Source organism: Hypomesus transpacificus, chromosome 17 (assembly GCF_021917145.1).
Source record: "Hypomesus transpacificus isolate Combined female chromosome 17, fHypTra1, whole genome shotgun sequence".
Classification (NCBI taxonomy): Eukaryota; Metazoa; Chordata; class Actinopteri; order Osmeriformes; family Osmeridae; genus Hypomesus; species Hypomesus transpacificus.
This window is the reverse complement of record NC_061076.1, coordinates 4396697-4408268: the sequence shown is the minus strand read 5'-3', so window position 1 is coordinate 4408268 and position 11572 is coordinate 4396697. Positions and strand designations below refer to the sequence as shown.

At 43.7% G+C, this 11572-nt stretch overlaps 1 protein-coding gene across 1 annotated transcript; it reads right to left on the bottom strand.

Annotated features, from left to right (window-relative positions):
- Nucleotides 1-4271: 4271 nt before the first annotated feature.
- LOC124479566 (transcription factor Sox-9-A-like) lies at nucleotides 4272-8197 on the bottom strand. The gene is made up of 3 exons (XM_047038351.1): nucleotides 7454-8197; nucleotides 6912-7159; nucleotides 4272-6544 (listed from the first exon to the last, which is right to left on the bottom strand). The coding sequence occupies exons 1-3, from the start codon at nucleotides 7879-7881 to the stop codon at nucleotides 5772-5774; spliced, it is 1449 nt and encodes a 482-aa protein (XP_046894307.1). The 5' UTR covers nucleotides 7882-8197; the 3' UTR covers nucleotides 4272-5771.
- Between the last annotated feature and the right edge of the window lie 3375 nt (nucleotides 8198-11572).

Below are 11572 nucleotides of genomic sequence, written 5' to 3'. Positions count from 1 at the left end.
CTTCCTATAACACGCAGGAAGTCTCCGAGCGGAATTTGACTGTTGACCGCGTTTAACCGGTTCAGTTACAGGTCTTATGATTCGACTTATTTTGGCCTGACACACAGGATGTCCAGCAACATATAGGTCTGGAGGTAGCCAGCCTGCAGTCCGTGAACCCTCACATCACAAGGCAGACAACCAGCAGTCTTTACCTCCAGGGTGTCGTTACCATGGTCATGGACAACCCCCGACTCACAGATCCCACCCCCACCCTGCCCGCCCAGTACTGGCCTGTTATGTGCCCAGGCTTTGAGGACGAGTCCATCAGCTTGATTTAGCAGGAGTTCCCTCCCCTGGCTGGCTGTGGGGGTTTTGAGCCAGGGTTTAATGGAGTGGGCTATTGAGAAGGAACTCAGAGAGGGGGTCAATTCAAACTGTACTTGTAAGCAGTCCAAACTGCGAGCATTGGCTCCATAGCTTTGGCCTGAAGGATACATGTTAACACTGGAGTACAATGTGGACTGCACTATGCTGTTGAGTGGGACGTTATGTGTGATATGGACAAGTCCAAAACAATGACACACTGTAAGTCATGTCATAACTGGATAAATGTGTGAGGACAAAGTAGAGGCTGGAATCAAAAAAAGATATAAAAACGTTTGGGTACTGTGTTAGCCTCGAGGAGTGTGTTGTTCATTGAAAAGATCCAAGTTCCTGTTGTCGACATCCGTCGCAATGTAATGAATATGGAACACAGGGCACTTCAAAACAAAAGTTGAACATGATTTTCCCTATTTGAATCTCTGCATTTTCAGTTGTACACACGTAGGCATACACACGTGTAGAACGTGCATTCACACACACACACAAATGCTTACAGGCAACACACAAACAAACACACACACACCTAATTTATCACCCCGCACCAAGGTACACAGCTCTCTCAATATGTGCTCGGCCTTGTTTGTCTGTACTTTGTTTTGTCTTCATTTTACTTTGTTTTCTATTTTATTGTGGTCCAGTTTCCAAGGGTGATTTTTTCTCCTTTTCTTTTCCTCTTCCTTTTGCTCTCCCAGAGACCACCCATCGGGTTCTGCGGGGGCAGACGTCTCTGTGGAATAATAATGGGGTCGTCCTGGGAAAATTGCCCATGGAGGGCCCTGTCTGAGAAAGAGAAAAATTTGGTCTTGTTTCCGATCCTCCTCAAGAACATTCATCAGCGCGCTCCTGCTGTTTGGAGGGGGTCAGTCTGACTGCACATATGCACACATGCTCACACACACACACACACAAGCTTACACACATACACACATGCTCACGCACACACACATTTACATGCTTATACACATACACACATACATGTAGCCTACACACACTTCCACATACACTCGCAGACACACACACACACACAAACGTTGAACTGGATGGACACAGTTGCACCATGGCAACCTGAGCCACGGTTAAGCTCGGCCATGTTTAGGGACTTTTTCATTCGTTCTGTTTGTCAACTTCTTTTCCCCCGTAAGAAACACTGAAGACCAATATGTCCAATTGGAAATTGTACAACAATGGTGTAGTGTATATCGTAGAACTGATTGATGAAGACATGTCAGTTGGATAACTACAGTACACTGTAAGCCTTTAGGATGATCAGTTCCATTTGACCAGCTGCATTTGATGAGATGTTTGCCTCGCCATGGTTTCGGTTTGCGCCCTCCCTCAACTTTCCTCCCCTCCTCCCCCCTCTCTTCCCTCCTCTACCCTTTCGTTTTCTCCTCCCCCCCCCCTCCCTCCCTGTCTTCTTCCCTCCCTCGGTCTTTAACTGGGTGAGGCTGCACATGTCCATGGCACTGCCCCGACGATGAGTCACATATGCTAAGTAGGGAAAGCCTTGCTGTTGATCTTATTTCCTGGTGGAGCCTTGCTTCGTTGCCACCAGCGACACATGACGCACTAATCTGATGAAATCCAACGAAAGTGGCCCCCGTCACCCCCTGGCTGAATTTCAGCCTGGAGAGAGAGAGTCCTGCCCAGCTCTGACTGACAGTCATCCCCATCTCTTCCTCCTCAGCAGCTGGGGAGACTGGAGCACATTTCTGCATGCCTGTGAGGGATCCTGTTTCATACACATCCAGAGTGCACGAGTGGGCTGATAGTTTCCTCAGACTTGCTGGATGATGGGTGTCTAGTCTCGCTTATTCTCGTCGGCTCCTGTTTTGAAGGAAAGGACTGGAACGAGATCCAGAAACTGATGCGACAATACTTGTGGAGCTTCCAACACAACAACCTCGTTGTCTGGCTTACTGTCTTCCCTCCACCCTTCTCTTGCCTAAAGGCTCCCCCACTGTCGACCCTCCTTCTTCGCTCTCCTGTGGCCCTGGTCTCCGGTCTCCCCTCGCCCTTTGGCCCTTCAGCCCTTCAGCCCCCTCCACCTCCGCTTCCCTGCTGCCCTGCTCCAGGTCTGGGCCACTGCAGAGGCAGTGATTGATGCGTCTCAGGGGGTCTACATGGAAGGGAGGGGAGCCCGCAGCCTGCAGCCTGCCCTGTCATGGTCTGGGGTGGGCGGTAAGGGGGGTTAGGGGGAGTGGAGGGTCTGTCTGCTAGCCCCATCCCAAGTAACCACAGTACAACACTACAGGCTTATGCCACAAGCAGACATACCGCTCTCCTAGCCTTGTACACTAGAGTGCAGCTATTAGAAAAACTGTGTATGGTGCTTTTGTTTACATACATACCATCTTTGGCTTGGAAGAATATCTTCTGTCACTTTCTATGATGGCCAAAGCTCTAGGCTTTCAACAATGGCATTTTACTGTTTCACTGGTTATTATCATGTCTATCAGCCTACGGTGTTAGAAACTACATAGCAGAACTCAACACACAGCATAGCACAATGCAACAGTCATCAGTACAGAAAATACCACTGGGAAATTGCACACAACTTTCCAGATAAAGCGATGTTTGACAAAGAAGTCCTTCCCCATTAGTTTTTTCAGTTAGGGGAACCCCCTCCCCACCCCCCCTTACTTCAGGGGAATCCATTGAGGATTGTTGGGACCTTTGACATCCACACACTGACCTGATCCAAAGAAAGCTGAGTCATCATAGCTAGACCATAAAAAAGTTGCTAACGCTAATTAGCTCTCTCACACAGCCATGGCATGACTCATAAAGTGGGATGAGAGTGCCATTGGTCCAGTTTTAGTAGAGTTGGACATTTTCCACACACACTAACTTGAGGTAATTTGGTTCTTGAATCCTGTTTTCAGACCACAAAAGTGTTTTCACCTAGTTGGTGTGGTGTTTAAGTCTGAGTTCAAGATCTGGTCATGTAGTCCTGATGCTGGATCGACACCAACAGCCTATGGTGGATGTGGTGGTTCTGTAGACGAGGCGTCCATTAGCTGCAGTGTGATGAGGTGCAGCGGTGGGTGGTAGAGAATGGTTTTAGTCCAGTTGATGTGAGGATAGAGATGTCATCTGAGACTCTGCTTCAGCTTTCAACATGAAGACTCAGTTCCCATACTTGGGCCCTGATTATGTTTACATTGTCTCTGATTTATCGAGGCCAACTCTATTCCTTTTTGCATTGGCTGGTAATGAATAAACAACATTTATAGGCAGTTTGTTGCTGTTAGCAGTGGGGTATACAGGCCTGTGGAGGGTGTGGACATACATCATCTCAATAGGCCGTAGCAACGATGGCCCTGTGACCTCATTGTCTGAGAAGCCAGAAGCTATCCAACAGTCCACACACCACAAGTCGGCCCGCATGTAGTATTAGCGAGTACCAGTTTGATTTCAGTCTGGCTTTTGAGTCTTGTGAGTGAGACCAAATGTATGTCATCTAGCTTTAGTTGCAGCATAGCTTTGCCGTGCAGGATTTTAAATGAAAGGCTAACCAGAACTGTTTTGCTTTTACAAAAGACATAAGCTTCCATGAACATTGTTTTCAAAATTAGTTTTAAATTAAAACAGGAACCTTTTGGGTGCTTGTCATTGCCCTGAACATTGGATTTGTTGGTCTGTGTTCTATACACTTTGCTGCCTTTGAATAACAGCCCCAGGCAAGAGCCTCAGTGATTTAAAGTCAGTCAATGACGTCTCCTTCTGACTGTTTTTCTTCAGTGTAGGTTGACTTCCTTCATAAAGTGTTGCAGGAGAAAGAGGAAATCCAACTGTTCTGGCATTTACATGATTGAGTGTTCTAGTTTATATCATTATATTCCCTTTAAAAAAAATACACACAGATGAATATTATATCAATAAAGGGGACCAGTCAATAATAGTTATTTTCGATATGTTTTCTTTTTATTGCAAACAATATAATACAAAAGATAAGCTTCTTTTAAGACAATGGCATGTTTTACCTATGGAAACAATAATTCATTTGCATTAAGACCATGTCAACATGTGAACTAAGATATTGAATAGGAAAACAAAATAACTTTTTTTCAAAAACAAAAAAGTATGCTGGTGATTCTATAGAATAAAAGTCTTTATAATGCAGCCACAACTTTCAATAGCCATTAATCCATATTTGTTAGAATGAAAATAAAAACTTCCAGTTTCTTTTTTAGAGATTTAAGATCAAGTTCATCATAATAAGTAATCTGTACATAACTAGATCAAAAAAGGAACATTTAAATCGAAACATTTACAATTGATAAATAAACAAAAAAAATGCTTACAATTTGTACCACATAAGACAGCAAAACCTTATGCAGAAAACCTTTTCATTTCAATTAGTTGCTGCTGAATTAAAAGATAAATTGCAAATAGTAATTATTTTCAAATAAAATTAATGCTAAGGAATAAATTAAGAGGGTTAAGAACTGGAAGGGGCTGTTGGAATGAGAGGTTACAGCAGACTCAGCCGAGACCTGCAGGAGAGACTCAGGTCAAAGGGCACTTCCTGTAGCTCCCCAAGCAGGAAGTGAGAACTCAGCTGTGGCTTCTACACGGCAACGTTAGCATACAGAGCTATCATTCTCCACTCTGGCAACAGGCACCAATGGTATGAAGGCAATACTCAGATGAATAGATGCGTTGCTCAGTCACATCTAGCTACATAGTAAGGCCCCTGATAGATCTACATGGCACCTCCTATGGCATCTCCAACACAACGACTTGAGCTAATGTGCTAAAGCGACAACAACAAATTATATTCATCTGCCTAACTCACAGATGGACTGTCATATCTTGGGACACAGCTGGGCCCTCTAAAACTATTTGAACCAGCTTTGCTCAATTCTTACAATAAAATATGTACAGTACAGAGGGATCAAAGCAGAAATGTGTAATAAGACGGCAGTGTCGGGTCAAGGGACGTTTTCTGACTTCCTGTACAAAAATACATGAGTGAGAAGTAGTAAGGCTTCATAGGACGTTATCCTGCTGCACTCTTCCTCATTATAAATGTATAAATCCCCTGTAAAGATGCAGACGAATCAAAGAGCAGAACACATACACAGTACATACTAAAATATTCATGACCAATATGTCCTCACAGAGGATCTTTTCAGAAGAGTTTCTTGACATTTTATCTAAAAAAAAATATAATCACAACTCCAAGCATTTAAAAAAAAGGCACTGTCGTGAGCCATTCCAAAGATATATATATTCATATATTTTCAGTACTATAAAAAGTCCTTGTCATGTTTCTCTGTTGGTGGTGAAGGGTAATGTGGCGTGGTAGCGGTAGGCCACGGGGTGGGAGCAAATCTCTGGGTGGTGTGGAGGGGGGGTTGTATCAGTCTGTGCTGGGGGGAAAGCCCTAGCAGTAGCTCTCAGGGCCTGGACAGCTGTGTGTAGACAGGCTGCTGCTCCCAGTGCTGTGGACTGTGGGTCTGGGGCACGGAGGGCACCCCTGTGGGGTCAGCGATAGGGGTGTACATAGGCCTCTGGCTGGGGCTCATGTAGCTGAAGGTGGAGTAGAGCCCAGAACCCTGGCTGGCGGCGTGGTTGTAGTAGGAGTTGGCGCCGCCCTGGTGGTCTGAATAGTCATACTGCGCCCGGGTGATGGAGGGGTAGGACGCGGCGCTGTAGTGCTGCAGGTTGAAGGAGCCGTAGGCCGCGTGCTGCGGGGAGCCCTGCTGCTGCTCGCTGTAGTGGCTGGGGCTCAGCTGCTCCGTCTTGATCTGGGTGGTTCTCTGCTGGCCCTGGGCCTGGGCCTGATCCCCGCCCGCACCCAGGGTGGTCAGAGAGTGCTGCTGCTGCTGTTGCTGCTTGGACATCCAGCCGTGGACCGCTGCACTGGCTGCCTGGCTGACGGAGGAGCTGCTGATGCCGTAGCTGCCTGTGTAGCCGGCCTGAGCGCCGGCGGGGCCGCCTGGGTGGCCGTGCGGAGGCAGGTACTGGTCGAACTCGTTGACGTCGAAGGCCTCGATGTTGGAGATCACGTCACTGCTCAGCTCACCAATATCCACATCCCTGAAATCAATGTTGAGCTGGCGGCCGGAGCCATCTTGCATTGGGCGACCCTCTCTCTTCAGGTCGGCTTTGCCAGTGGGAAGGTCCGTTTTAGGGGTGGTGGGTGGTGTTGGTGGTCCCTGGGACTGACCTAAAGAGGGAAGCAAGAAAACTTTTATTTCACTATGTCCACAAGATATTATTGACGCAAACAGGGTTCAAATAAAGATTTATGAGTTTCCCTCCAACAGTGACTGGTGAAATAATACAACGTGTTCACAAAAGGTTCTGAAGAGGAAGAGATAAGTGCTGGTGTAAAGACAGGTGGTACATTTGCATGATGGCTTGTAAAAACACTAATCATTTACAGGTGTCTGTTCAATGTGGGTTCTAAAATGCGAAAAACACGTCAAGCCAAGAGAAACTTAAAAATTCAATTGCCAAAACATTCATCTTTACTTCACAAATTAGCATTTATCATATTTTCCAGAGTAAACTAGTTAAATGTTTTTATTTACCTGAATTTTCGCCAGGGGAATGCACTTCGCCCATGCTAGAAGCAGGAGAATCAGCCTGTTGAAGCGCCTTAAAGATGGCATTGGGAGAGATGTGGGTTTGTTCGCCGTCCTCAGACTCGCTCTGTCCGTTCTTCACTGATTTTCTACGTCTTGGCTGATACTTATAATCAGGATGGTCTTTCTTATGCTGAACTCGCAAACGCTCAGCCTCTTCCACGAATGGACGCTTCTCTCCTTCGTTAAGCAATCTGAAAATCACATCGAAAACGTGCAAATATTAATTTCAATGTTTCTGCTGAGATTGCATTGAAACAAGCTATGAAATTAGCTACATTAAATAATTAATAGTACTAGTATTTACTCGTGGACAAGTAATGCATGTAGAAAATTAACATGAATAGCCTAAAACTACTAATACTGTAAACACATTACTGCTTCAATAACACAAATGGTAATGCACACAAACACAAAAGCAATGGTTATGACTGTGCTATGATAACGCAACTGCGGCCGTGCGTGAAAGTGATGAGGAATAAACCTACCTCCAGAGTTTGCCGAGAGTTTTACTGAGTTCTGCGTTGTGAAGATGCGGATATTGGTCAGCCAGTTTCCTACGGGCGGCTTGAGCCCACACCATGAAAGCATTCATGGGTCTCTTGACATGTGGCTTGCTTTTGCTGGAGCCGTTTACGCGGACTGGCATGGGCACCAGGGTCCAGTCGTAGCCCTTCAGCACCTGCGAGACCGCATCTCTGATACATACGGGGAACTTGTCTCCGTCCTCCTTTCCGAGAGGTCCATCTGGGCACAGAAGATGGTTATCTGACGGCCGGGTGTTCTCGGTGTCAGAGCCGGATCCTGATGGACACGGCGAACCAGCCGAATCGTCGGACATGCTTGGGCTTGGAGCGTCAGAGAGACACTTCTCCTGTTCGTCTGTCATCTTCAGGTAGGGGTCGAGTAGATTCATGCGAAATAATTTGCGAACAGCAAGTTGAAATGAATATCTCTTGGGAAGAAAATTCCGTTCTTTTCAGGTTTTAGAATCCCTCAGTTGTAACCAAAAGCTAGAGTTGTCGAGGAATCGCGCAAATTGATTGACAAATTTCACTCCACCAGAGCAATCTGTCAGAATGTAGCTGAAGTCCTTTCAAGTCTCCTTCAATCGTTTTTGTGCGAGCTACAAGCAAATACGAAAAGTGGACACTGCGGACGAAGGAATGTTTTGCAAAAATATTGAATGACAATATATAGGCAACTTTGCAGAAAGTGCCCGCTGTTCAAGATTACTGAGAAGTCTGAAGCGAAGGCTGCATTTATAAAGGAGACGAAGAAAGTGATTGGATGAAATTCTAGGAGGCGGAGACGAAATTCGAGTAGGCCTACTCAACAACAGTGAGATTCACCTCTTAATTACACCGAATAGGTATAGGCTAAACATACCTCATTAACTTTACATTTTATTTGAGAAAGTTGGCTTATTATAAACAGTCTAAAAAAGCATTATTATTTGGATATGCCAAGGACAGAACGGGGCTGGAAGAAAATAAAATTGCAATTTTACAGACGGAGTCAGGTTTAGAGTAGCCTAACTATACTTCATAACACATTGAAGACCAAGATATTCACAATCAATTATTTTAAAACTAGCATTCATTCTCTATATATTCACTGTGTATGTTAGAACAAGGTGTCCTTTTTTTCCCCACAAAACAAAATCCAGAATAAATAGAAACGTTTGCTTGTATGTGGTTTGTCGACCTGCTGTCAGGTCGGGATGGTTTCCTACACAGAATGGATGACTTTGTGAAATAAGATGAAATACGTGTTTCAGACTAGAGAGTGCAGCGTAAAGCAGCAATACCTACCAATTCCAGCCTTACCCTTTAGGGGGAGACAGCAGTCCAGAAACTTACTGCACGTGTGGTGTGCCTTTCACAAAGTAGGGGAATAAATATATCTTGATAAACGATAATGTTCAGGCTATAAAATAAGCAAATACACAATCGAAACATATTTCAGCATATAATCTAGTTTATCTTTATTGATTAGTTACGTGTAATTCAGAACTACATTTGATTGTGACTTGTTACAAATAAAAGTATCCAAAACATTTTAAATAAAATGTTTATAAGATCGTTTAAAATATGAATAGAACAGATAATTGAGGCAAACAAAACCTTACGAATGAAAGATAATATATGCATATTGTCACGGGCTTTACAAGCAAACTAAAAGTATGGTACAGGAGCAAAATGCCTTGAATCTCTGTCTGCATCTTTCCGTTTCTTTTTTTCTAACTTTATCTCTTTCCCTCTTTCGCCAATGCATTCCATTCAATAATTCCATTAGATGATAGATGGATAGATAGATAGAAAATCATATCGTAAGTATTTCTGTTAGTAATTTGTTTTTCATTTGAAATGTCATTAACTGTTTTAATCATATTTTAGTGAAATAGATGATAACATAATAATGTAGCCTATTACAGTTTGAAGTGGTAGAGGTAAAATATGTAGCATGATCACATCGCAAAATTATTAAACAACTTTACTCTATCGAAAATGTTGTGACTCCTACATCTAAAATCAAACCATTTTATTTTCATCACAAACGGAAACGAAACAAATGTGTCGCCAGCAGTAAAATCTACCTTTCTGGGCGCGTTCCAACTCTTGTGTGAGTCGCGACAAAGGCTTCTTTGTAGAGCTTGCTCACTAATCCTACTATTTAATTTTAGAAACCTAATCCGAATATAAAGTTCCGAATTCCGATATAGGTTTGGAGTTATCTATTTTGTAGTTCCATATTTCATTAAATCTAATACAATTATATGCACTATCGGTTTTATATAGGCTTAATTGTATTTCTATATTTCTGTCTTTGCCTTCTACCTCCGTCACATCTATTTGCAAATCAGAACATGTAATAATAATAATAATAATAATAATATTATAAGTGCATATAATATTATTAACAACAACAATGACAACAACATCAGCAATTATAACTGCATTCATGCATAATTTAATTGTTAATTGTTATAATTATTGTTATTGAAATAATTACAACAATGATGATAGCTAATAACTGATAATGTTGATCAAACATTAACAATAATGCCAAAAATAAAAATAGTTGGTTCAATCTATATATTGTTCCAATGTAAGGTGGGGGGAAATAATACAATGAAGATGTATTTTAGTCTCTAAGATAGAAGGGATTCATATGTGTTCAAAATAAAGTTCTAATTATATTTTTGAAACATGCATATATACTCCTTATTGCATGGCTGCAATGGACTCTGAAGTTGAATCCAAACTAGGCTAATGTGCCAGCAAGTATTCTCCTTCATATCTTAGAACTCCAGGGGGTCATCATCCGGCATTTTCATTATAATCAGCCTGATTGGCCTGTCAGCTGTACCTGTAATTACTCCTCTCTCTCACTCTTATTGGCTGACTGGACCCAGAGTCAGTCGAGCATGCCCTCTGTCAAGCCTCACTCGCCCCCTACTTGCAGTTGGATGACATAAGCCACAGAAACGCTATACCCCCAAAATGCATGTTGGGGAGACAGGGGGAATTGGATAAACTGTGGGTTAGGTTGTTTTTGTTTCATCGGCAGTTAGAAGGTATAATTATCCTGATTTTATAACTCATCAAGGTAACATTACTCTAATACCTGACCGAGAACCTTGGGCAATTTCCCTCCACTTTTTAAGAGGTGTATCTAATTCCTGGGTTGTGGTGCTTGTGGTTCACATGTACTGTGCAGTCCATGTCAACATTATTTCAACAGTCAAAGTCTGGCTGAAATGATACCTCAGTGTTGCCTTTGCTTGAAGGCAATGGAAGTGGCTTAGTGGATACAGAACAAGGCTACTTTCTACACATCATATTGAGAAAATAGGATCACGTGAACTCTGTACCCTGCTCTCCAGTTGCTAGGACAACAAGGATACTGATTCTGTCTCAGTGACCTTGCTTAGGTTTCAAACATCTCTGAGACTTTGTATTTGACGATGCGGTGGGGGGGGGGGGGGGGGGGGGGGGGGAGGGGGAGGATCTGTGCACACACACAGTTTGTGTTTAGGTGTAGTGTGTGTTTGTGTGTCGATCTGTGAGCGAGGGTGCGGAGGTTGACATCAAGGCACTGTGCACGCACAGTGTGTTTGTGTTTTGGTGCAGTGGGTGTGTACAGTGTGCGTTCCTCTGAGAGGGTCTGGGTCCTGACTCGAGTGTGTGTCTGTGTGCATGAGTGTGCGTGCATGTGTATGTGCGTTCTTCAAATCTCAAACCAGGTCTAGGGCAGTGTTGGTGGACCAGGGGGACATAGACACCCAGGCCCTGACGGCGTGAGGGGTGCCCGTCTGTAGACACAGAAAGGCTTGGGAAACTTCTCAGCTTGACTTCGAGCCACAGCGTTAAAAATTGGGGGCAAACACTAGGAGTAAACTGCTAAATCATGTCTTCCACCTCTCTTTGCTCTCTCGGATTCCACTGCAAATGTTTGAGCTAACCGCCTTTCTTTTTGAAAGAGTGTTTTTTTTGCGCATGTGTGGAAAGGTGTGCTTATGTGTAGGGGGTGTTTGGATGTACAGTAAGAGTCATACTAGTGTCTGTTTAGAGCCGTTTACGAACCTTTTGCCTCCACCTCGT